At 40.5% G+C, this 27,638-nt stretch overlaps 1 protein-coding gene across 1 annotated transcript in view; it reads left to right on the top strand.

Moving 5' to 3' along the window:
* DNAH14 (dynein axonemal heavy chain 14) overlaps positions 1–27,638 on the top strand; it is a 321,439-nt gene that overhangs the window by 130,299 nt on the left and 163,502 nt on the right. The window contains exons 29-37 of the mRNA XM_089311474.1: positions 711–942; positions 1,511–1,564; positions 4,219–4,364; positions 6,078–6,146; positions 6,764–6,950; positions 10,461–10,537; positions 13,980–14,139; positions 16,074–16,163; positions 25,292–25,426. Of these exons, the coding sequence (XP_089167600.1) occupies positions 711–942; positions 1,511–1,564; positions 4,219–4,364; positions 6,078–6,146; positions 6,764–6,950; positions 10,461–10,537; positions 13,980–14,139; positions 16,074–16,163; positions 25,292–25,426 (1,150 nt within the window). The remainder of the gene's footprint in view (positions 1–710; positions 943–1,510; positions 1,565–4,218; positions 4,365–6,077; positions 6,147–6,763; positions 6,951–10,460; positions 10,538–13,979; positions 14,140–16,073; positions 16,164–25,291; positions 25,427–27,638) is intronic.

The following is a 27,638-nucleotide window of genomic DNA, read 5'->3' as shown; positions in this document are numbered from 1 at the left end:
TAATTAAACATCAAAGCAGTGCTAAACTGTCGCAAACGTGTAGGAACTTTTCCCTTGACATTTAAAAAGTACAAATGAAAAGATTCTTTCCAAAAATATTCTTCGGCATTCCTTCACTGCTAATGCCCAAGAAATTGATATTTTGAGAAGTAAGTCGGCACTGCTGGGGACACAGAAGAAAGTCAATGATACATACCATCAAGTTACAACAGGTCACGGACTAAACTCAAAGCGTTGTGGAGGAAGGCATTTATGATTAGCTACATGATTAACTGTTCGATAGATAAATAAAACAAGACAGTGTTGTTGATATGGTTTTGGATGCAAACAACACTTCTCTGGTACCCTCACAGAAACGGTCCAGATTATCCTGAAGAATGTGTCGATCACATTCTGATTGGAAATCATAGCAGACTTCTCAGGAGTGATTTGTATAGAAATCCTCCACTTAGGCTGATGGCACATCAGAGCAATGTGATTCTGCAAGGCCGTTTGCCAGAGGGAAAACTGCTCACGGGGGTGTAGTCTTCCGAGTTCTGTCGTCTCAGATCTAATGCAGTCATTGATGCGTTTTATATCACCCTTCTCCCTTGATTTTCATGTTTTGATTTCAATGCTTTTAGTCAACACTTCATTTTCAATCTTGTTATATTTCTTCATGTGAAAAAAATTCACCCAAATAACAAGAGCATTTAAAATGTTGCTTGCAGACATCTGCGGTACAAATGGGATGAAAAACAAATGTTATGCTATGTATCTCAAGGAGATGCCAGTTTCACTTATGGCTATGAGTACCTGGGCTGTACCCCAAGACTGGCCATTACGCCTCTCACAGACCGGTGCTGGCTCACCTTCCTGGGGGCTCTGCACTTGAATCTAGGAGGTTGTGCTTCTGGTCCAGCAGGTGTAGGAAAAACTGAGACTATCAAAGACCTAGCGAAAGTAAGTGACTTCTATATCTAGAACAAAAACATCTTTTCTGTCCCACAAACTTCATAGATGTTTCACCATTCTTATCTTAAATTTACACCATTCCTGCTGTTAAGGTATTCATTGCTTTTAATAATCACATCCATTAATCCATGTAATTAATTGGTGGATTAATTTCATAATGCCTGTTGTTTGCGGGGAGGTGGAGCTCAGTAAACCCACAACTGCTTTGAATTTACATGGAACGGTATTAACTTGACTAACATGTGAATGATTAACATCACTGTGTGTGTGTATGAGATAAAAGTAGTGACCAATGAAAACAAGGCATATAGTTTATGGTATTTATTTATAAATTTGTATAAAAATAGGATCATAATGCACTGTGAAATAATCAACAAAACTATCTTAATATATGTATATTCATACTGAGTTTTGTGAATCTCTAAATTTTGTATCTAGTTCATTTTCATATTGTAAAAGTTTTCTCTAAAGAGCACATTTTACTAATCTGGCAGTTTAAACATTAGTATTTTGTCTCATAACTCAAGAACTATATTGAAACATATTTATCTTACAGGCCTTAGGAAAACATTGTGTGACCTTTAGCTGCTTTGAGAATTTGGATTATAAGGTAAAGCTTAAACATCAATACTCAGGAAAAAATATTGTACACATAAAAAATTCAATGAAGAATGAAAGATTAGAGAAAAATTTTTGAGTCACTGATAGTAGAACCACAAATGCTATTAATTTAAACTAATAGAAACCTAGAATGTAATAGAAATTTAAAACATTATATACTTTGCTTTTAGTTCAAGTGAACTGCTTACAACAATGATTTTCAAACTTTTTTTCAAACAAAATCTTATATGGAATATGAATATATAAAATAACTAAGAGTAATACTTTTTATTTATTTATTTGAGAGTTACAGTGAGAGGGAGAGACAGAGAGAAAGGTCTTCTATCTGCTGGTTCTCTCCCCAAGTGGCCACAATGGCCAGAGCTGAGCCAATCAGGAGCCAGGAGATTCTTCCCGGTCTCCCAAGCAGGTGCAGGGGCCCAAGCACTTGGGCCACCTTCTGCTTTTCCAGGCCATAGCAGAGCTGGATCAGAAGAGGAGCAGCCGGGACTAGAACTGGCGCCCATATGGAATGCCAGCTAGTGCTGGCCCCAAGTGTAATACTTGAATACAAACTTATTTTAAGTCCTAATCTTACATATTTGTTTACTATAAAAGTCTTAAGAACAACAAAACTATTGTGATACAAGTAAAAATTTGAGAGTTTATATACCTGATAATTACAAGTGAATATGAATCACTTTGGTTTTGATAACACATTACCTAAGACATGTCTCATAATATTGTTATTAATTAAAAGATTTTTGTACCTCTGTACCTGTCACAAATTTACTCAAACTTTCAAAATACTGGAATTTATTTTCAATGATAAGTTCATACCTTTTATATTTTACTAGTATAGTTTTATTTGTTCAAAGTACATTACCTCTGAGACCCTATACTTGAAATTTGTGCATATAGCACATATTAAAAGAAATCAATTATTACTTGTATTATTCACTTATTATTTTTAAGACATTTACCAAATAAGAGTCTCTTTCCTCTTCCCTGGAAACTGCTTCCCAATGGGACCCAGGAGGGCTGGGTCTGGAGTGAGGTAGGGGAGGCACTTGTCTGCTGAGCACAACTAAAAGGAAAGGTAAAAAGTGTAGTAATTGGGGCCTGCGCCGTGGCTCACTTGGTTAATCCTCCACCTGCGGTGCTGGCATCCCATATCAGTGCCGAGTTCTAGTCCTGGTTGCTCCTCTTCCAGGCCAGCTCTCTACTGTGGCCCGGGAGGCAGTGGAGGATGGCCCAAGTGCTTGGGCCCTGCACCCCATGGGAGACCAGGAGGAGGCACCTGGCTCCTGGCTTTGGATCAGTGCAGCTCCAGCCATTGCAGCCATTTGGGGGGTGAACCAACAGAAGAAAGACCTTTCTCTCTGTCTGTCCCTCTCACTGTCTATAACTCTACCTGTCAAATAAATAAATAAATAAATAAAACAAGTGTAGTAATCAAGATAAACATTTTAATGTAATTTTTTTTTTAATTTTTGACAGGCAGAGTGGACAGTGAGAGAGAGAGAGACAGAGAAAAAGGTCTTCCTTTGCCGTTGGTTCACCCTCCAATGGCCCCTGTGGCCAGCGCACCGCGCTGATCCGAAGCCAGGAGCCAGGTGCTTCTCCTGGTCTCCCATGTGGGTGCAGGGCCCAAGCACTTGGGCCATCTTCCACTGCACTCCCGGGCCAGAGCAGAGAGCTGGCCTGGAAGAGGGGCAACCAGGACAGAACCGGTGCCCCGACTGGGACTAGAACCTGGTGTGCCGGCGCCGCAGGCGGAGGATTAGCCTATTGAGCCATGGCGCTGGCCATTAATGCAATATTTTTAAAATCAAAAATATCCCCTCCTAGATCCCATGGTGAACAAACTCTCAAAATTTTGAATTAAGACATGGTCTGGTTCCTGCTGCCATGTGTCTCCTTCCTGGTCTGAGGGTTTCTCTCCACCTTCTGTCCATGCAACACCTGGCAGAATCCTTTCCAGTCGTCCTGACAGTGCTGTTTGTTTTGTTTTAGTTGCTATCATTTAAAAATCAACAGATTCCAATTCAGACTTTGAGCCTCTAACAAAACACTGGGGAACCCAGCCAAGCTGGATCTGCACCCTGGCAGCTGGCAGAAGCCGAATAGCAGCTATGTGTTTCAGCTGGTACCGCTCCACTTTAGTGCAGAGTCTATTTCTTGCATAATATTGGGCCTGATACCCATCACGGGGACGGCCTACCAGCAGCTCATCGCTGATTCCAATGGTGTCTGCTTGCCCTAAAAAAGGGAGACCCAGCCTTCAGACACTTTACGTGCATCTGCCGGAGAAGTTGTTGTAAAGACTCTTCACACTTTATGCGATAAATGGTAGTCATGGGAGTGGTGCTGTGCTGGTCTCTGCAGGCAGTCGTTGGTGGCGGCTCTTCGTTTGCTGTTTCTGTGAGCACCAGAATTTGTTATTCCATGTTTAGGCTCTTAGAAGAGACCGGAGTCGTCCAGAGGCTAAGCATCTACTGCTTTTTTAGCCCTACAAACAAGAAAAAAGAAATCTGGAGGGAGGAAATACAGTTGTTTGTTTGGCTTGGTTAAGATGGAAGAATATATATCAAATTGATATCCCGGTAAAATCTCATACCTTTATAACAATTTCAGTATTCATTCTCCTCCCTCCCCCCAAAGATAGTGGGAAAATTCCTCTTTGGAGTGGTTCAGTCAGGAGCGTGGTGCTGCTTTGATGAATTCAATCGAATCGATGTGGAGGTTCTTTCTGTCCTTGCTTCACAGATCCTAACAATTAAGTCTGCAAAAGCCAGCTACTCTATCAGGTATTTGTTGAGTACATATTTGCACTGTTTGAGTGGAAATCTGATACACATTTGCTGTTTAGTTAATGGTTAAATATTTTTTCTGCGGCCGGCGCCGTGGCTCACTAGGCTAATCCTCCGCCTTGCGGCGCTGGCACACCGGGTTCTAGTCCTGGTTGGGGCGCCGGATTCTGTCCCAGTTGCCCCTCTTCCAGGCCAGCTCTCTGCTATGGCCCAGGAGTGCAGTGGAGGATGGCCTAACTGCTTGGGCCCTGCACCCCATGGGAGACCAGGAGAAGCACCTGGCTCCTGGCTTCAGATCAGCATGGTGCACCGGCTGCAGCACGTCGGCCGTGGCAGCCATTGGAGGGTGAACCAACAGCAAAAGGAAGACCTTTCTCTCTCTCTCACTGTCCACTCTGCCTGTCAAAAAATTTTTTTAAAAAATTTATTAAAAAGTATTTTTTCTGCTATATGTGTTTGGGTCTTTCGATTTTTTTTTTAAAGCACATATCAAAAGGGATGGCACTGTCCAATGTTTGCTTCACTAGAAAAACAATGTGAAAATGTACATTGAACTTTCAAGCCAATTTGAGGTATGCAAATGGGCATCCAACTTTTGAAATAGTCTTTGGGTCTACCGTGACACTAATGCAAATATGTTCTAAATATTTTTTTCTCAACTTAAATCCTCTTACTACCTCTTCATCTTAGGCTATTATATTTGAAGAAACCAGCATTTTGGGGTTTTTTCTTTATATTCTTTTTAACAAAACAGAATCTTACCACATACTTGAAGCTCCCTTTTGTCTCATTATTCTAATTTAATGTGCTTTTATGCAATGACAATATGTGCAGCCTATGATGATGACTAAGGTTTATGATAGACTATCAGACATTTTTTCTCTTCAGATAAATTCAGGAACTCATGTGGTTTACTTGATAGATATAAATTAATTTGCTGGTATAGTTTCTGTTATAATCTGATGTTTCCAGCTCAAACCAATGTTCAGTAACTCGTGGCTTTAGTCTCATAGATGTTGTTCAGACCAATAGAGCTGGTGTTCCAGACCTCACAAATCTATGATGAGAGCTGAGGGTCACAGTAACCCATATTTTATGAATTCTTTGCTATACCTCAACCCCTGAAAAGTTTTCCCCATTTACGTTCAGGGAGTCCCCAGGTTTTATCCCGTTGCTCCTCACATATTTTGACCCCTCTCTGTGATAGTAGTTGACCAAGAAAGCACTACAAAATGTCTCTGCATTGTCTCTACTACTGGTACCAACTGTAGGGCAGCGATGTCCCTACCAAAAGTTTGGTTTCACGGTCCTCCTGAAGGTCTCTACCCAGAGGCTGGGAGGACTTGGAGGGCAGGCTGTGTCCCATGCTGGAGGAGGAACTCTCCGCTGTGCCCCACTCTGTGCTCCTTTACTTTTATTCCTAAAGATCTCTGAGGTCCTTTTCACTGGGTAAGTCAACTCAAATGGGTGCCTTCTAGGCTCAGATCCCTAAAGCTCTTCAGACATCTTTAGCCATAATCAAATAACAGCCGAATCCTAGCGGGAGTCACAACTGTGGCTCAAGATGAAGCTTTTCTTTCTCTCTCCTTTGTTTTTCCTGGTGTGTTCTGCTTGGGTTTAAATATACCATTGCCTTCAGAAAGCTCTCAGATTCACATGTAGTTCTGACATCCTGTAGCCTAGAAAAACTCTCTGAATAATGTCTTGTAGGTTTGTACTGGAAGGAAAGGAAATTCGTATCAATATGTCTTGTGCGATATTTGTCACCGTAAGCCCTGGGTAAGTGTCGGTGAATCTAGTGGGAATGAATACAGACCAAAATCCTTTCCTTAAATCTTAGCCACAGTTGGATAAGATGTCTGACATCACATATCACTTACCTTCAACCACCCCTGGAGTCTCCTTCCACTAAACCATTTATGAACAGCTACAACTCCACACTTTTCCATAAAGATAGCCTCACATTTAGCTTCTGACCAAGGCACGTTTTCACTTCATGAATATCTAGAGAAAGAAAAAGGTCAGCAGTTTCTCACAAAGAGGACACAGGTAAAAAAAAAAAAAAAAAAAAAAAAAACCTGAGTGGCAGGAAAATAAGAGTATGATGGTTCCCGGGAGTGGAGGCTGGGCAGGTTCAGTACATATCTGATTGAACACTGCAGTGTCCAGTGAATCATCTGGAACTGTTGTGAAATGAATTGTAGGAAGAGGCACAGGAAGAAGAATTAGACCAGGAGGCTCTGTGAGATGAAAAGGTCAATAGAAACCATCTTGTGAGCCAATTTTGCAGATAAAGGTTGTGTAGAAATCTGATAGAATTATTTTGTGGGGGGATGTGTATTATATGGTTTCTCATTTGAAATATTGAAAAATTATTTTTGTCCCCCCGCCTTAAGATATCCAGGTAGAGAAGAGCTCCCACATAACTTAAAGTCTCTGTTTCGCCCAGTGGCAATGATGGTGCCCCATTATGGAATGATTACTGAAATCATTATGTCTTCAGTTGGTTTCAAATCTTCAAAATTACTCTCTGGAAAGCTAGTCAACCTTTACGAATTAGCTAACACACAGCTTTCACAAAAGGTAAAAAGTTTCATTTCCCAAAGTATTTAAATGTGATTGTGTATGAATAAAAATGTTAAAATAACTTTAGTAGTACTTATCTAGTATTGGTCCAGGAATAATATGGGAAAATACAAATAATGGCGCTAGAGTCCCTGTCAACACCTCAAGTCCATAAACCAACTTGAACATTAGGGAAAATGTAAAAATAATCAAGATTGCAAATGGAGGGCCAGCGCCGTGGCTCAATAGGCTAATCTCCGCTTTGTGGCGCTGGCACACCGGGTTCTAGTCCCGGTCGGGGTGCCGGATTCTGTCCCGGTTGCCCCTCTTCCAGGCCAGCTCTCTGCTATGGCCCGGGAGTGCAGTGAAGGATAGCCCAAGTGCTTGGGCCCTGCACCCCATGGGAGACCAGGAAAAGCACCTGGCTCCTGGCTTCGGATCAGCGTGATGCACCGGCCACAGCACGCCGGCCGCGCCGGCCATTGGAGGGTGAACCAACGGCTAAGGAAGACCTTTTTCTCTGTCTCTCTCTCTCACTGTCCACTCTGCCTGTCAAAAATAAATAAATAAATAAATAAATGGATTGCAAATGGAAATTTCCTCAAAATCTATAAATTATGCTACTCCATACAAGAAAGCCAACACTTGGAGCAGTGGTTTCAAAGCTTATTTTGCCTTGCCCCCTAGTTTCTAATTATATGTTTATGGAAATGTTTATGGAAACTGGAAAAATTAAGTGATTAAAAATATAAAGTTTATTTTTCAACATGAGCTCTAGCATAAGCAATGATAGCAGCCAGTTAGTCCATCCCTAAAGAACAGAGGGTCTTGGAGACTTAGCCATGTCACTGCAGTCTTTTTTTTTTCTTTTACATTAATAACTGGAGAAAGGTTGAAGATTGGGAACCAAAGGGAAGTCACAAGGATGATAAAGTGGATGTGTGATGATTTCCCAGTGAAACTCTGACCAAATTGTCCTTATTTGATGAGAGAAATGAGCAAGAAATAGTGTCATGGTAGAGAAAGACTCGGGTCAAGCTTTTCTGGGCATTTTTCTGCTATAACATTGGCTAACTTTGTCAAAAACACTTTCTTTCCTGGTAAGCCGAGGTTATTGTTCTTTGGCTCACCAGAAAGTCAACAAGCACAAAAATTTAAGCATCCCGTAAGACTATTGCCATGACCTCTGCCCTTGACTGGTCTGCTTTTGCTTTGACTTGACCACTTCCACCTCTTGGTAGCCATTGCTTTGATCGTGTCTTGTCTTTAGGGTTATGCTGTTAAAGCCATGTTTCATCTCCTGTTCCAGTTCTTTGAAGAAGTTCTTCAGGATCTTTATCCAGCTTGCTTAAAAATTTTCATTAATGCCGGCGCCGGGCCTCACTAGGCTAATCCTCCACCTAGCGGCACCGGCACACCGGGTTCTAGTCCCGGTTGGGGCGCCGGATTCTGTCCCGGTTGCCCCTCTTCCAGGCCAGCTCTCTGCTGTGGCCAGGGAGTGCAGTGGAGGATGGCCCAACTGCTTGGGCCCTGCACCCCATGGGAGACCAGGAAAAGCATCTGGCTCCTGGCTTCGGATCAGCGCGGTGCGCCGGCCGCAGCGCGCCGGCCGCGGCAGCCATTGGAGGGTGAACCAACGGCAAAAGGAAGACCTTTCTCTCTGTCTCTCTCTCTCACTGTCCACTCTGCCTGTCAAAAAATAAAAAAATAAAAAAAATTTTTTTTTCATTAAAAGCTCTTCTCTTATCTCGAGTTGATATGGGTACAATAGTTTGGGCACAGAAAGTTTGCTCCATTTTAACTTTTCAGTCACAGTGTATAGGCTGAACCAATTTGTATGTGTTGTTGGCTATTTTTTTCCTGCTGTTAATCTTTGCTCCCCTTCATTAAGGCATAGATAGTAGTAATTTTTTTTTCACAAATTGATTTGGATGGTCTGTACCACAAGCATCATCTTCAACATCATCTTGTCCCTTCTTACTCATTTGTAAACTGATGATTTCTTTGAGTCATTGTCCCTGTAACTTCTCATAAAGCATCAGTGATTTTACCATTCTCCACCCAAGAGTTGCCATAAATTGATGTTTGTTCTTGCTTTAATTTTAGCAAAATTTATGTTGCTCTGATAGGGGTTCTTTTCAAACTGATTTTTTTTATGTCTTAAACTAGATCTTACTCAGATGTGTTTTGGCAAGCTAATACAAATTTACCTTGGTACAAAAAATTTTTTGAAATCCGATGCATGGTTTTTCATGATGTGAATTTTCTATGAACTTTTTAAAGACCCCTTCATATGTCTGGTGTGGGAATACAGAACCTGAATTTCTAAGAAGTTCCCAAGTGTTACTGATGCAGCATAATGAGTATTTGTTTCTAACCCAAAATGCTTTGGTCAGCTAATCACGTGTCCTCCAAAATGCTCCTCTTTTTAACATGATTTCAATTCCTCCCTTTCTAGTTCAGAGAAAATTTGATTCAGATGTCCATAGTTTTTTAACTCCTTTAGTACCTGTTACTCCTTTCTTTTGAGACCAAAAGACTTTTGTGAGCACCAGTTTAGGGGAGGGATGATAGAATTAGAAGCAGAAGTTAGTGTCTCTGGGATTCATATCTTTGTTTCTCATCGTAGCATAGATGATCAATAATTTAACTTCATACTGTGGCATTTATTTTCAAAATCTTCCATTTTCCTCACAGATATTTTAGTAACTCAAAAATTTTAAATTTTGTACTTAAAAAATGTTTAAGTCACAGAGTATACATATTTATAGGGTACTATGTGATGTTTTGATACATGTCTATATTACATTACATTGTGTAATGTCCAATGAGCATAAACATATCTACTCAAACATGTATCATTTCTTTATAGTGAAAACACTCAAAATCTTATTTCTAACTTCCTTTCAAAGACAACTATACACTATATTAACATTACCTATAGTCACCCCACAGGGCAGTAGAGTCCCAGAACTTGTTCAAACTTCTACCTCATTGTAACTTAATACCCTTTAATCAACCTTTGCCCTTCTTTTTCCTCTTTTTCCTTTAATCAACCTTTTCCCCTCTCTTCTTTTTCCTCCTCAGCCCATGGTAACAGCCATTGCACTTTTAACTTATTTTTTAAAGGTTTTATTTCTTTATTTATTATTTGAGAGGCAGAGTTACAAAGAGAGAGAGAGAGAGAAAGATCTTCTGTCCACTGGTTCTCTCCTCAAATGATCACAATGGCCTGAGCTGAGCCAATCCAGAGCCAGCAGCTAGGATCTTCCTATGGGTCTCCTACATGGGTGCAAGGACCCAAGCAATTGGGCCATCTTCTACTGCTTTCCCAGGCCATAAGCAGGGAGCTGGATTAGAAGAGGAGCAGCCAGGACTAGAACCAGCACCCATATCGGAGGCCAGCACTGCAGGTGGAAGCTTAACCTACTACGCCACAGTGCTGGCCCTAGTATTTTTAACTTCTATGAGATCAGTTATTCCTTTAGACTCCACATATGTAATACTCATTTTTTTAATATTTGATAGGATCATTATCATTTTGGCTTGCGGTTTCTGAAGACAGTTCTAATAATTGCTGAGAGGGAGAAACAGGAGTTTAACAGGTAAGTTGTTTTGAATTGAATTTTAGATGAAAGAGAATTGTACATCCCTGGAGAAAATATGTTGTGGAATTTTTTTTTAATAATGAATCCCCTCCTTGGTTCTGGTGAGACAGTTGTTTTTTTTTTTTTTTTAAGATTTATTTATTTATCTGAAAGGCAGAGTTAGAGAGAGAGAGAGGTCTTCTGTCCGATGGTTCACTCCCCAATTGGCCACAATGGCCAGAGCTGTGCCGATCCAAAGCCAGGAGCCAGGAGCTTCTTCCAGGTCTCCCATGCGGGTGCAGGGGCCCAAGGACTTGGGCCATTTTCTACTGCTTTCCCAGGCCATAGCAGAGAGCTGGTCCAGAAGAGGAGAAGCCGGGTTTTGAACTGGCACCCAAATGGGATGTTGGTGCTTCAGGCCAGGGCATTAACCTACTGTGCTACAGCACTGGCCCCAGTTCTGGAATTTTAAGTAAATTTGACAAAACAGGGAGCTGGAGTGTCACAGTAAAATACAGCAAGTTATTTAAGGATACAGAGAAAGGGAAGGAAGTATGCACAAAATTACTCAGTACTTGTCCCCAATACAGTGTTGTCTCCTTGTTTTCTTAAAGTGCTTTATCTTTATACAGTGAAAAAGTAATGGAATGAAAGAGCTCATTTAGAAGAACATAACTTTTTTACAACTTTATTGATTTATGTGTAAGTTACAAAGAGAGAGAGATAGAGAGATCCTCCACCTGCTGGTTCACTCCTCAGATGGCTGCAATAGCCAGGATTTGGCCAGGCCAAATCCAAGAATTTCATCCAGATCTCCTGCATGGACCATCTTCTGGCTTTCCCAGGCCATTAACAGGGAGCTGGATCGGAAGTGGAGTGACTGGGATACGAACTGGCGCCTATATGGGATGCCAGCATTGCAGGCAGCAGCTTTCCCAGCTTCACCACAGTGCTGGCCCTAGAAAAGCAATAAATGTAAGCATACAGTGGCCCTCCATAGACATAGGCTCTGTATCCATGGATCCAACTAACCATGGATTGAAAATATTTGGGGGGAAAAAACCTAGGCAAGAACAGATAATGTACAGACTGTTTTCTTGTCATTATTCCCTGAACAATACAATATAACTATTTAGGTAGCATTTACATCATAGTGGGTACTATAAGTGATCTGGAAATGGTTTAAGGTGTATGGGAGGATTCGCATAGATTATATGCAGGCACTACACCATTTTACATGAGGGACTTGAGCATCTTTGGGTTTTGGTATCCAAGGGAATCCTGGCACTGGTCCCCTACTGGTACCAGGGTATGACTGTATCTGTATAAGAAATGTGTGAAATGCAATGAGGAAAACTCAAACAGGATTCAGCAACAGAAATCAAAATGTAACTAAAATCATACTCCATTTCTGTAATTATTATAGTATCTTAAAGAACTTAACATAAAAGTTCAACTGCTATAAATATTAATTTATGCATGAAAATGCAACCTCAGTAAAAATGACAAAAGGATTTTGTTTTTTTAGGCAAGATGATGCTAAAGTTGATATGGAAAAATAAACCTAGCTATAAAAATACAAAAAAGTAAGAACAATGAAGGGGAAATATCCCTTTAAGTACTAAGTTGTATTTTAAAGGTTCAGTAATGAAAATACTATATTGGCTTATGAATAGAAGCCATTCTATTATAAGTAAATGCTTTTATTATAAATAAATAAACAAACAAACCATTGAAGCAGAATCCAAAGTACAGAATTAGAACTACTTGCTTTGGCCATTGAGCATATCATAAATCTGGGGTTAAGAATCAACTTTTAGTAAATGACATTGACGAAACTGAGCAATGTGGGTAAAAAAAAAGTTGGAGGGGCCAGTGCTGTGGCATAGCAGGTAAAGCCACCACCTGCAGTGCCGGCATCCCATCTGGGTGCCAGTTTGAGTCCTGGTTGCTCCACTTACGATCCAGCTCTCTGCTGTGGCCTAGGAAAGCACTAGAAGATGGCCCATTGCTTGGGCCCTTGAATCCATGTAGGAGACCCAGAAGCAGCTCCTGGCTTTAGTATGGCCCAGTCCCAGCCATTGGGGCCAGTTGGGGAGTGAACCAGTGGATGGAAGATTGATCCATCTCTCTCTCTCCGTCTCTCTGTGTGTAACTCTGCCTTTCAAATAAATACTTTTTTAAAAAGAGTAGTCAATAAATATTAGTGATTTTTGTCATGAATCAAAGACTATCACACCCTCATTTTTAAGACACCAGTCGACAAGATGATAGGAAAACTGTTCTACCTCTCCATCTCTAAAATTATATCATACCACACATGGTCACTTATTTTCCTTTTGGTTGCATGTTCAGTATATCCTGAAATATTTAATGGATGAAATATTGTTAAAGAGTAAATCATATGTCATGAGAGAATGTCTGTATGTTAGGAGACTGTGTGAAAATTAACAGAAGACTCAAGTTGACTTGAATGGTAGATAGTGTCTGTTGTTTGGCCCAATCGGAAAACCCAGAAGTGGGGCAGGATGTGGTTGCTTTGATAAGATTTCAGCTTCATTTTTCTGAGATATTCTCAACTCTGCGCTCGTCCACATACTGACTTATCTTCAGGCTGGCCTCCTGACTGGTGGCAAGTAGGCTTCTAATGACAGCTGGGGTTGTCTGTGCCATTGAACTTCATGGTGAATGGAAGGTCATTTGTTGGCCCTTGAGTCACTGTGTCCAACTCACTTCCATGCCCCAGTTGGCCACCATTGAGCTTATGTTCCTCAGTGAGTATCTCTTATCCCACATGTTCACTTTCCCAAACTCACTTGCAACTGTGACTTTGATGCATAACTCCAAATCTGACACAGCTACTCCAGAATCTGAATCTGCAGCCAGTGAAAGAGGAGACTGGAAATATACAGAATCCATTCTGGTGGGAGTGACAGTAATAGCAGTGTCCAAGCCAGTTACCAGAAATAGCAGCAACAGGGAGCAGCTGTAGAACTGACACCAGGGATCCACTGCTGCCCTAGGAACTGACTGTCCCCTGGATCCACTGATGGTGGCAGTCATTTCTTTGCAAGACCAGTTGTACATAGTATGATTTTGGCTCCTGTTCCAACCTCATGGCCTGAAGCCTAGTTCTGACCCTCCTGGATAGTAAATTGGCATGTTACTTTATATTTTATATAAGCCTAAATTCATTTCTGTTATTTGCAACTAAAAGCCCTTTCTGATAATAGTGCCCATCCCTGAGTCAGTGACTGAGGAATGGCATTACTGGTATTACTGGTGATGTTCTAGGTGAGTTAGAATCTGTCCCTGGAGCTGGGGACCTGATCAATCCCACCCAAACTATGTGGCTGCTATGCAGATAGGGAGAGGAGGGATGACATCGGATAGCTACCCCTAGATGGCATTTAATGTCAGCAAACAGACCTGTTAACTTGTTTGTGTTCTATTGTTAAAGTGATACATCTGAAGCAGATGAAACTGGGATCATTATCAAGGCTGTAAGAGAAGCTAGTTTATCGAAATTTCCCCCTGAAGATATCCCACTTTTTGAAATGATTATAAGAGATATTTTTCCTGGAGTGACAATTGCAAAAGTAGATCTACCTGCCTTGGAGGTAATAAGACCTTTGAAAATCATTATGGATTATTTACCTGTGGAATATCAATTAAGTTTAATAAACTGATGTAAACTGAAAATACTGTAGGTTTTCAAGCAGTACTCTATCCACATTATAATTTGAGGGATAAAAATACTTGAAGATTTAGAGAAAGTGTTAAGACCCTGTTTGGGACGCCCATTTCCACCATTGGAGTGGTTTGGTTCGAGTCCCAGCTCCATTCCTGATTCCAGCTTCCTGCTCATGCAAAACCTGTGAGGCAGCAGATGGATGGCTCAGGTAGCTGGGTCCCTACCACCCAGGTGGAAAACACAGGTTGAGTTCCCAGCTTTTGTCTTTAGCTTGGCTCAGCCCCAGCTTTTGTGGGCATCTGGGGAGTAAATCAGCACATGGGAGATTGATTCTCATATTTTCTGTCTCTCTGTGTGTGCCCCCTTCACCTTCTCCCCCTCCCTCCATCCCTTTCAAATAAATAAAAATTTTATAAAACATTTGAGGATTTATAGTTCCCCGTGGGGAACACACACAGTGTTCAGACCAGTGTGTCTGCAGGCAAGGGAGGCCATCACATGCGTAGTTTATTAGTTCCCTCACATTTCCAATAAAGACCAATGTGCTGGTCTTTCTACTTTGAAGGCATACTTTGAAAATCAAATTAGTCAGAGTTAGGAGAAAAGACTTAAAATGTAACTAATGGCATGGGGCACCCTTTTAGTGTTTCTCTTACCTATGCAACCTTGTAGACATTGCCTTAGTCTTAACAGGATTTAAATGTAGGCTCCTGCCACCTCTCCCTTCCTGGCCCCTGGATCCCAGTGTGCGTCTGTGAGCACCAGAGTGGCTTTCCTAAAGCATGTTCAATCACATGTTAGATCAACATTGCCTGTGGTATAAAATCAGAGAAAGAACTACACAGTGTCCCTCCCAGTTGACTCAGATGCACACCACATACAGCCATGAATATTTTATAAGACTATGATTTTATTCCACCTGTGTCAAAGTGTTTAGCCAGTCGATGACCTGTCCAGAATCTGCTCTTTGATCATGCTGATTGCCCTCCTCTCCTCTGCCTCACACATTCCTGTTCACCTGTGACTTGTTGGCTTGTGCTCAGGTTTGTAGGATAGGGGCAGAGAATTCCGAAGCTTTACATCCAGGTCTTTCTGAGCTCAGGCTTTCAGAGCTCACGACCTCCATGGGAAAGAGGATTCTCAGCTGATTGCCTGCAGTTAGCCTTGCAGGAGGAGCTCCTTTTTCTCCATTGACTGTCCTGCGGAGCGTCTCCTACGGCTGCTTTGCTGTCTCATTGCAGGAACATAAGTGGTGAAATTCCAAGTGTGCAACATCAGTGGGAGAGAAAGGACAAACCAGTTTTCTTCTGTAGGCATAGCTACTGTTTGCATCCACAGTGGGCAAACCCTCCTCTAGAAGGCAGCATGATCGCCCTGACCATTTCTTTGTGTTTTTTCCAAGCTGCAGTCACTTGGTATTTTAGCATTTAACCATGTCATGTTTTCCATCCTGTAAATTTTATATGCTGGCACAGAATATTCTTAACGCTGAGACATTAAAATAGTCATTACAGAATGAAAAACCTACCTTTATGATGCTTAGAGTCACAAAGGATATTGAAACTGCATTTTCTTCCAGTGTGGGATAGCTGCAGGTGGACTCTGGTGCCAGCTAGTTTTTAAATACATGTTAAAACATGAGACCTGTGGGAGGGTTTATGAATTTGCTACCAGGGATCTAGGAACATAAAATTCTGTATATTAAATTTTCCTCAACAGAGTAATGATAGTTTCATTATTCTCAGAGACAGAATTATTATCCTAAAGCATAGTAATTTGTGCCTAGTTAAGAGGGAGTTGGAAGATTCAAATTTAAGAGTTCAATTTGCAGATTTTAAATGAATATTATTTTTCTTTTAGAAAGTAATATTTATCGCAGTGCAACAATTGGGCTTACAGCATTGGCCATCCCAGAAAGAGAAGATCATACAGCTGTATAATCAGCTTCAGGTAAGTGTAGAAAAGCATTTAGCAATTGTTCTTTAAAATAAAGTGGCTTATTGATTAACTCTTTCCCTGGATTGTATTATTTGACTTGTTACCTTAGCTCTCAACATATTAAACCTTTTCACCCCATCCAGTTAATGCATACTTATAAAACCCCTAGAAATGTGGTGTGAAATATTCTGCATATGATTGTGGTACTGCTTTGAATTTCCTGTTCTTCATGAATAAACCTTTTGGGAAAGCACCAAGATGTGCATTTCCCTGATGGCTAGTAAGATTGTACATCCTTTTTTAAGTTTCTTTGGCCATTTGATTTTCTTCTAATTGCCAGATATATAATATCTTCATCATTCAATTGGTTTCTTTTTCTTAGTAAATGTGTACCATTTTCCTTATGTATTCTAAATCATAATTCTTTATTGGATATGTGCATTGCAAATAAATTATCTAAGTCTTAGATTTTTTGGAAATATCAGTTGTACATGAAGATATTTAATGAAGTAAAACTTATCAATCTTCTTTATAATTTGTGTTTTTGTGTGCCATTTTAATAAATATCCTATTTTCCTAAATGTATTTTCTATAAATTTTTTTCTAAAAGTTTTAGATATTTGTAATTCCCATTTTCAAATCATCTGGAGTTTATTTTTCTTTCTTTTTTTATTTTTTTTAACTTTTATTTAATGAATATAAATTTCCAAAGTACGATTTATGGATTACAATGGCTTCCCCCTCATACCGTCCCTCCCACCCACAACCCTCCCCTTTCCCACTCCCTCTCCCCTTCCATTCACATCAAGATTCATTTTCGATTATCTTAATATACAGAAGATCAGCTTAGTATACATTAAGTAAGGATTTCAACAGTTTGCTCCCACACAGAAACATAAAGCGAAAAATAATAGATGATTTTTTTAAAATGATGATGAAATCAGATCAGACCTATTGTCATGTTTAATCCCAGTGAGAGTCAAGTTGGGAGTTGATAATTTCTTTTTTTTTTTTTTTTTTTTTTTACAGAGGATCAGTTTAGTATACATTAAGTAAATATTTCAACAGTTTTCACCCCCATAGAAACACAAAGTGAAATATATTGTTTGAGTACTCGTTATAGCATTAAATCTCAATACACAGCACATTAAGGACAGAGATCCTACATGAGGAGTAAGTGCACAGTGACTCCTGTTGTTGACTTTACCAATTGACACTCCTGTCTATGGCATCAGTAGTCTCCCTATGCTCCAGTCATGAGTTTCCAAGGCTATGGAAGCCCTCTGAGTTCTCCGATTCTTATCTTGTTTAGACAAGGTCATAGTCAAAGTGGAGGTTCTCTCCTCCCTTCAGAGAAAGGTACCTCCTTCTTTGAAGACCTGTTCTTTCCACTGGGATCTCACTCACAGAGATCTTTTGCCAGAGTGTCTTGGCTTTCCATGCCTGAAATACTCTCATGGGCTTTTCAGCCAGATCCGAATGCCTTTAGGGCTGATTCTGAGGCCAGAGTGCTATTTAGGACATCTGCCATTCTATGAGTCTGCTGAGTATCTCACTTCCCATGTTGGACCACTCTCCCCTTTATTTATTCTATCGGTTAGTGTTAGCAGGTACTAGACTTGTTTATGTGCTCCCTTTGACTCTTAGTCCTTTCATTATGATCAATTGTGAACTGAAATTGATCACTTGGAATAGTGAGATGGCATTGGTACATGCCACCTTGATGGGATTGAATTGGAATCCTCTGGTATGTTTCTAACTCTACCATTTGGGGCAAGTCAGCTTGAGCATGTCCCAAATTATACATCTCTTCCCTCTCTTATTCCCATTCTTATGTTTAACAGGGATCACATTTCAGTTAATTTTTAACACTTAAGAATAACTGTGTATTAATTACAGAATTAAACCAGTAGTATTAAGTAGAACAGACAAAAAAACTACTAAGAGGGATAATGTATTAAGTTGTTCATTAAAAGTCAGGGCTATGCTGATCAAGTCACCATTTCTCATAGTGTCCATTTCACTTCAGCACGTTTCCCCTTTGGTGTTCAGTCAGTTGTCACCAATCAGGGAGAACATATGATATTTGTCCCTTTGGGACTGGCTTAATTCACTCAGCATGATGTGTTCCAGATTCCTCCATTTTGTTGTAAATGACCGGATTTCATTGTTTTTTTACTGCGGTATAGTATTCTAAAGAGTACATATCCCATAATTTCTTTATCCAGTCTATCGTTGATGGGCATTTAGGTGGGTTCCAGGTCTTGGCTATTGTGAATTGAGCTGCAATAAACATTAGGGTGCAGACCACTTTTTTGTTTGCCAATTTAATTTCCTTTAGGTAAATTCCAAGGAGTGGGATGGCTGGGTTGAACGGTAGGGTTATCTTCAGGTTTCTGAGGAATCTCCAGACTGACTTCCATAGTGGCTTGACCAGTTTGCATTCCCACCAACAGTGGGTTAGTGTCCCTTTTTCCCCACATCCTCTCCAGCATCTGTTGTTGGTAACTTCTGAATGTGAGCCATTCTAACCGGGGTGAGGTGAAACCTCATTATGGTTTTGATTTGCATTTCCCTGATTGCTAGTGACCTTGAACATTTTTTCATGTGCCTGTTGGCCATTTGGATTTCCTCTTTTGAAAAATGTCTATTGAGGTCCTTGGCCCATCTCTTAAGTGGGTTGTTGGTTTTGTTTTTGTGGAGTTTCTTGATCTCTTTGTGGATTCTGGTTATTAACCCTTTATCTGTTGAATAGTTTGCAAATATTTTTTCCCATTCTGTCGGTTGTCTCTTCACTCTCCTGACAGTTTCTTTTGCAGTACAGAAACTTCTCAATTTGATGCAATCCCAATAGTTCATTTTGGCTTTGACTGCCTGTGCCTCCCGGGTCTTTTCCAGAAACTCTTTGCCTGTGCCAATATCTTGAAGGGTTTCTCCAATGTTCTCTAATAACCTGATGGTGTCGGGTCGTAGATTTAGGTCTTTAATCCATGCTGAGTGGATTTTTGTGTAAGGTGAAAGGTAGGGGTCTTGCTTCATGCTTCTGCACGTGGAAATCCAGTTTTGCCAGCACCATTTATTGAATAGACTGTCCTTGCTCCAGGAATTGGTTTTAGATCCTTAATAAAATATAAGTTGGCTGTAGATGTTTGGGTTGATTTCTGGTGTATCAATTCTGTTCCATTGATCTATCCATCTGTTTCTGTACCAGTACCATGCTGTTTTGATTACAAATGCCCTATAATATGTCCTGAAATCTGGCATTGTGATGCCTCCAGCTTTGTTTTTGTTGTACAAGATTGCTTTAGCTATTCGAGGTCTCTTGTGCCTCCATATGAATTTCAGCATCATTTTTTCTAGATCTGAGAAGAATGTCTTTGGTATCTTGATTGGTATTGCATTGAATCTATAAATTGCTTTTGGGAGAATGGACATTTTGATGATGTTGATTCTTCTAATCCATGAGCATGGAAAGTTTTTCCATTTTTTGGTATCCTCTTCTATTTCTTTCTTTAAGGTTTTGTAATTCTCATCGTAGAGATCTTTAACGTCCTTGGTTAAGTTTATTCCAAGGTATTTGATTGTTTTTGTAGCTATTGTGAATGGTATTGATCTTAGCAGTTCTTTCTCAGCCGTGGCATTGCTTGTGTATACAAAGGCTGTTGATTTTTGTGCATTGATTTTATATCCTGCCACTTTGCCAAACTCCTCTATGAGTTCCAATAGTCTCTTAGTAGAGTTCTTTGGATCCTCTAAGTAAAGAATCATATCGTCTGCAAAGAGGGATAGTTTGACTTCTTCCTTCTCAATTTGTATTCTTTCAATTTCTTTTTCTTGTCTGGCTCTGGCTAAAACTTCCAGAACTATGTTAAATAGCAGTGGTGAGAGTGGGAATCCCTGTCTGGAACGAGATCTCAGTGGAAATGCTTCCAACTTTTCCCCATTCAATAGTATGTTGGCTGTGGGTTTTTCATAAATTGCTTTGATTATATTGGGGAATGTTCCTTCTATACCCAATTTGCTTAGAGTTTTCATCATGAAAGGGTGTTGAATTTTATCGAATGCTTTCTCTGCATCTATTGAGGTAATCATGTGGTTTTTCTTCTGCAGTCTGTTAATATAGTGTATCACATTGATTGATTTGCGAATGTTGAACCATCCCTACATACCAGGGATAAATCCCACTTGGTCTGGGTGGATGATTTTTCCGATGTGTTGTTGTATTCTATTGGTGAGAATTTTATTGAGGATTTTTGCGTCTATGTTCATCAGGGATATTGGTCTGTAATTTTCTTTCAGTGCTGCATCTTTCTCTGGCTTAGGGATTAAGGTGATGCTGGCTTCATAGAAAGAATTTGGGAGGATTCCATCTTTTTCGATTGTTCTGAATAGTTTGAGAAGAAATGGAATTAGTTCTTCTTTAAATGTCTGGTAGAATTCAGCAGTGAATCCATCTGGTCCTGGGCTTTTCTTTGTTGGGAGGGCCTTTATTACTGTTTCAATTTCTGTTTCAGTTATGGGTCTATTTAGGCTTTCTGTCTTCATAGTTCAATTTAGGTAGATTGCATGTGTCCAGGAATCTATCCATTTCTGATAGGTTTTCCTGTTTGCTGGCATACAAGTCCTTGTAATTTCTGATGATTCTTTTTATTTCTGTGGTGTCTGTTGTTACATTTCCTTTTTCATCTCTGATTTTATTGATTTTGGTCTTTTCTCTTTTTTTTTAGTTAGTTGGGCCAATGAGGTGTCAATTTTGTTTATTTTTTCAAAAAACCAGCTCTTCAAAAAAAAAAAAAAAAAAACCAGCTCTTCGCTTGGCTGATTTTTTGTAATGTTTTTTTTTTTTTGGATTCAATCCTGTTAATTTCTTCTCTGATTTTAATTATTTCTCTTCTCCTACTAGATTTGGGTCTGGTTTGCTGCAGTTTTTCTAGGTCCTTGAGATGCGCTGAAAGCTCATTTATTTGGTGCCTTTCCAATTTCTTGATATAGGCACCCATTGCTATAAACTTGCCTCTCAATACTGCTTTTGCCGTATCCCATAAGTTTTAATATGTTGTGTTGTTATCCTCATTTACTTCCAGAAAGTTTTTTTTTTTTTCAGAATGTTTTTGATTTCTCTTTTGATTTCTTGAATGACCTAGTGTTCATTCAGGAGCATGTTGTTTAGTCTCCATATGTTTGCATACTTTCTAGGGTTTCCTGACTTGCTAATTTCCAGCTTCATTCAGCTGTGGTCTGAGAAGCTGCATGGTATGATTCTAATTCTTTTAAATTTGCTGAGACTTGCTTTATGGCCTAGTATGTAATCAATCCTAGAGAAGGTTCCATGCACTGCTGAGAAGAATGTGAAGTCTGTAGATGTAGGATTGAAAGTTCTGTAGATATCTGTTAGATCCATTTGGGCAATAGTGTCGATTAAATCTGCTGTTTCCTTGTTGATCTTCTGTCTGGATGATCTGTCTATTTCTGAGAGTGGAGTATTGAAATCCCCCAGTACTATTGTAATGGAATCTAAGTCTCCCTTTAAGTCCCTTAACATATCTTTTAAATAAACCAGTGCCCTGTAATTAGGTGCATATACATTTATAATAGTTACATCTTCCTGTTGAATTGAACCCTTAATCATTATATAGTGCCCCTCTTTGTCTCTCTTAACAGTTTTTGTATTAAAGTTTATTTTGTCTGATATTAATATGGCTACACCTGCTTTTTTTGGTTTCTGTTGGCATGGAATATCTTTTTCCAACCTTTCACTTTCAGTCTGCATGCATCTTTGTTAGAGAGATGTGTTTCTTGTAGGCAGCAAATAGTTGGGTTTTGTTCCTTAATCCATTCAGCCAGTCTGTACCTATTAACAGAAGAGTTAAGTCCATTAATATTTAATGTGACTATTGATACATAGTGACTTTGCCCTGCCATTTTCCTGGAGATATTTTCTAGTATATGCTTTGAGCTTCCTATGCTCTTTTACTGGTAGGTGTTCTTCCTTTACCTTTTTTCATATTGATGGCCGTGTTTCTGTGTTTCTGAGTATAGCACATCTTTAAGTATCTTTTGCAGGGCTGGACGAGTGGTGGCAAACTCTTTCAATTTCTGTTTGCTATGAAAGGTCTTTATTTCACTTTCATTCACAAATGAGAGCTTAGCAGGAAATAATATTCTGGGCTGGCAATTTTTCTCTCTTAGCACCTGTGCTATGTCTCGCCATTCCCTCCTAGCCTGTAGTGTTTCTGATGAGAAGTCAGCTGTGAGTCTAATTGGAGATCCTCTGAGAGTAATCTGACGTTTCTCTCTCACACATTTTAGGATCTTTTCTTAATGTTTCACTGTGGTGAGTTTAATTACCACGTGTCGTGGTGAGGATCTCTTTTGATCATGTTTACTAGGGGTTCTATGTGCTTCCTGTACTAGGATGTCTCTGTCCTTCTCCAAACCCGGAAAGTTCTCTGCTAGTATCTCACTAAAAAGGCCTTCTAATCCTTTCTCCCTCTCCATGCCTTCAGGAACTCCTAGAACTCAAATGTTGGGTTTTTTAATAGTATCCTGTAGATTCCCAACAATATTTTTTAGATTTCTAATTTCCTCTTCTTTTCTTTGGTTTGACTGTATGTTTTCCTGTGCTCTGTCTTCTAAGTCTGATATTCTCTCTTCTGTTTCACTGACTCTGTTTTTTAGACTTTCTAATGTGTTTGTCATTTGATCTATTGAGCTCTTCATTTCATTTTGATTTCTCTTCACTATCACACTTTCCTGTTCTACTAGTTTCTGCGTTTCATGTTGATTCTTCCTTAAAATTTCATTCACGAGAGAGATTTTCAATCCTGTCCAATAAGGATTTCTGTAGTTCAAGGATTTGCTTTTGCTTTTGAAAACTTCTAAATGTTCTTATCATAAATTTTTTGAAATCCGTATCTTGCATTTCTTCTATCTCATCGTCTTCATAATCTTGGCTTGGGGTGTTTTGTTTATTTGGAGGCATCATAGTGTCATCATTGATCTTGTTCCCTCGATTTTTGTGTTTGTTGCTTGGTATTGTTAATTCTTCTTCCCTCACTGTGAGGGTTTTTTTTTTATATACTGTGTCTGTGTTAAGTGGACTGTCTGCTGTTGGAGGAGCCTTGGAGGCTTGAGATGGGTGTGGCCTGAGAGCTCTGCTTGGTTCTTCCGGGTTACGGGTGTGCAAAGGTGACACCCTCAGGTTATGCGTGGTAAATCTCTCTTTATTTATTTTATTTTTTATTCAGGAGGTAAGTAATACTGCACAGCTGAGCAGAATTGATGGTATTTAGCTTCCGATCTCTGGCTTCTACCCAAAGAGTCTGTGCGGGCTCAGTTTCTCCTGCGGACTCCCACTGGGTTGCCTAGGCTACTGAATTGTAGCGCCTCAGTTCCTTAGCTCTACCCTTTTGTTATGTATATCCAGAGTGGGGCCTGCTCTTTGTCTCTTGCTCGCCTTTGCAAGGTTGGCGGAGAGAGAAACTCCTCTGTACCAGTACCCCCCCACACACACCTTTTTTTTTTTTTCCTTCTCTCCTGTAGTCAGTCTGGTGAACTTTCCCGCCTCAAGCCTGCTTCCCTCTAGATTCTGTCCGCTATTTCCCCACCAATGTCTCAGGTTACTGAGCTCACCTCCCCTTCCAGCGCCGTTGTGTGGACTTGGAGACCTGGGCGTCACTGCTCTCCGAGTTTATTTTTCTTTAAGATGTCAGGTAAGGATCTATTTTTCCCCATATGAATAACAATTTTTCCCAACCTTTTCTCACTGATGAGCTACTTCTATCATAATACCAAGTTTTCACATCTGCTAGGGTTGATTTCCTTTATATTTTATCCTTTTAATCTGTTTCTTTCTTCTGTACCTATATCACAGAGTCTTCATTATTATAGCTTTGTGGCAAGTCTTTTTTTTAAAAAAAGATTTATTTATTTATTTATTTGAAAGTCAGAGTTACAAGGAGAGAGGGGAGGCAGAGAGAGAGAGAGAGGTCTTCCATCCACTGGTTCACTTCCCAATGGGCTGCAACGGTCGGAGCTGCACCGATCCAAAGCCAGGATCCAGGAACCTCCTCCAGGTCTCCCACTTGGGTGCAGGGGCCCAAGGACTTGGGCCCTCTTCCACTGCTTTCCCAGGCCATAGCAGAGAGCCGGACCAGAAGAGGAGTAGCCAGGACAAGAACTGGCACCCATATGGGATGCCGGCGCTTCAGGCCAGGGCGTTAACCCACTGCGCCACAGCGCCGGCCCCTGTAGCAATTCCTTATATCTGATGATGCCAATCTTCTACCTTTGTTATTTTCGAAACTTTCTGAACTGTTTTTGACCCCTTCTCTTTGTCAGGGTTTTTAGAGTCAGCCTGTTGACATCTATCAAAAAGTGCTCTTCAGGTTTTGAGATAGAATTAAATTAATAATTGTAACAATAGTTTATACCTTAGGGTAACACATCTTTTCCTCCATGCACATATTCATCAAGATTCTACTCTGCTTATAAGCAAAGGAGTTAGCCTGCCAGAGTTCATTCCGGTAGAAGAAGCTGGACTCCTGGGTCAGAAACGCAGAGCAGTTCTACAGAGATAGCGGTAGGCAGAGTAACATACTATGTGTCAGTTCCCCAAAACCCATGGGGGAACACGAGGGCCCAGTACACTGCCCACGTGGTAAGCTGTGTCACATGAGAAGCACCCTGAGCTCATAGGAGGACTGGCACCACAGTGCCCAACTTTTCTCAATGAAAGAGATATTTGGGTTTGGCTGGGTTTGTTTTGTATTACTCTGGATTTCAAGTGAACTTGTGCTTTATCCTGAAAGGAGATGCTATCCATGTCTTCCAGAACTGTTTACAGTCATCCTTGAGAAGATTGTCCTGAACAGAGCTGCCAAAGCCTTGGCTGAGAAGTTGTGTAGAAATGCCAGCCACCATTAAAAGTTGTCTCCCAGCGATACTTACCTCTCATTGATCCACTTTTTTTTTTCCTGGTGATTTTAGCATTAACCTAGTCAGTAAAAGCAGAAGCCAAATAATGATAGAATGAAGAATAATTTGAAGGAAGAATCAGTCCATTGGTGGAGGCAAGGATACATTTGTAAATCAACTTTAGAACAGTTTATGAATGGATACGTCTGTAAATTGTGTTTTAGGTGTGTGTTGGTGTGATGGTGGTGGGCCCAACAGGTGGGGGAAAGACGACAATCAGAAGAATCTTAGAAAAGGCATTGCTGCTGTTGCCAGTTGCGGACTTCTTATCACTTACAGAAAGAGAATCTGCCTCAAAGGTAAGTGATCTACTGAAGTGTTTCTCCATTCATTCTTTCTGCTTCAGTTGAAATTTTGTGTTCTCCTTACATAGGTATTCAGTTTATTGCTAGGAATTTTTTAGTTATTGTAATGAGTGGAATTTTTTAATTCAAATCTCAAACTGTTTATATCAGGTATAAAATAAAACTATTATATATTTATTTCATATCTACCCACCTTACTGTTTAATTTTCTAGGTATTAATTGAGTCATCTTCAGATAAAAATAATTTTATTTCCAATATATGTAACTCATATTCTTGTCTTATTGAATTGATTTACTCCCACTAGTCAAGGTTAACTGGAATATTTGTTTCTTAACTTATCAGGAATGCAATTAATATTTCTGCATTTAATGAGATGTTTGGTCATAGTCTGTAGTAAGTGTTCTTTATCATAATTTGGATATTTCTATTCCCATTCTTTAGCTTTTGACTATTAGAATTTATCAAATGATTTTTGGCATCTTTTTTTGATCTTTTAACTGATTAATGTGATAAGTTAATAGATTTACTATGTTCCTACTTAGTCGTGATATATTTTCATTCAATATAAATTCCAGTAAATAGTATACTTCAATTATCTTATTTAAAGATTTATTGTTGGAAAATGTATTGCAAAATCTTAGAAAGTCAGGCTTTTGGTTATGGATTTTTTTTAGTTAGCATAAAAAATCTTCCTTTAATATCATACATGCAATGGTTTACAATTTTTTAAAAAGATTTATTTATTTATTTATTTATTTGAAAGAGTTACAGAGAAAGAGGAGAAGATCTTCCATCCACTGGTTCATTCCCCAGATGACTGTAAAAGCCAGGGCTGGGCCAGGCCGAAGCCAGGAGGCAGGAGCTTCATCTGGATCTCCCACTTGGATGGCAGGGGCTCAAGCACTTGATCATTTTTCGCTGCTTTTCCCAGGCCATTAGTAGGGAGCTGGGTCAAAAGTGGAGCAGCCCGGACACAAACAGGCACCCATGTGGGGTGCCAGCTTCACAGGGAGATGGCTTTATGTGCTGTGCCACAATGCCGGCCCCAGTTCACAATTCTTTTTTTATATCTGAACGGCTCCCCTTTGCATCAGATCCCAGTTGGCCCTTAAGCAATTATTGTAATAATAAGGTGAATTATTAGAGAAGTAATAGCCACTTAATATTTATGGATTATGGATTACTAAATATAGGCCAAGAAGAGACTTTTACTTATCACATTTAATCCTCACAACAATGTCATGGGCATTAATTCATCTTATTAAAAGCAGTTAGAGATGGGAGTTTGGCTGAGCAGTTAAGATGCTGGCATCCCACATTAAACTACCTGAGTTTAATTCCTGACTCTCGCTCGCAGTTCCAGCTTTCCACCAGTACAGACCCTGCGAAGCAGCAGGCGATGACTCAAGTCACAGGGTCCCTGCCACCCTTGTGGCTGCAGCCCCAGCTCAGCCCTAACTCAACCCTACAGGCTTTGAGAGCATCTGAGGAGCAAGCCAGCAGATGGGAGATCTCCCCCTCTCCCCCTCTCCCCCTCTCCCTTTCTCCCTCTCTACCTCTCCCTCTCCCTCTCCCTCCCTCCCTCTCTCCCCGTCTCCCTCTCCCTCTTCCCCCTCTCCCTCTCTCCCTCTCTCCCTCTCCACCTCTCCCCCTCTCTCCCTCTCCCCCTCTCTCCCTCTCTCCCTCTCTACCTCTCCCTCTCTCCCTCTTCCCCTCTCTCCCTCTCTCCCTCTTTCTCCCTCTCCCTCCCCCTCTCTCCCTCTCCCTCCCTCTCTCCCTCTTTCTCCCTCTCCCTCTCCCTCCCTCCCCCTCTCTCCCTCTCCCTCCCTCTCCCTCTCTCCCTCTCCCTCCCTCTCCCTCTCTCCCTCTCCCTCCCTCTCCCTCTCCCCCCCTCTCCCTCTCTCCCCCTCTCCCTCTCTCCCTCACTCCCTCTCAAATACATTTTTTAAAAAACAAAGTACAAATATGGTATGTGAGAAATTTGGAAAATAAAAAATACAGAAATAGGGGCCGGTGCTGTGCTGTAGTGGGTGAGGCTGCCGCCTGCAGTGCTGGTATCCCATATGGGCACTGGTTCATGTCCCAGCTGCTTCACTTCTGGTCCAGCTCTTTGCTATGGCCTGGGAAAGCAGTAGCAGATGGACCAATTCCCTAGGCTCCTGAGCCCTCGTGGAAGACCTGGAGGAGGCTCCTTGCTCCTGGCT

This window comes from Oryctolagus cuniculus, chromosome 13 (genome assembly GCF_051225735.1).
Source record: "Oryctolagus cuniculus isolate XC-2025 breed Fujian yellow rabbit chromosome 13, ASM5122573v1, whole genome shotgun sequence".
NCBI lineage: Eukaryota > Metazoa > Chordata > Mammalia > Lagomorpha > Leporidae > Oryctolagus > Oryctolagus cuniculus.
Note: the sequence above shows the minus strand (reverse complement) of the source record. Positions and strands in the feature narration are given on the sequence as shown.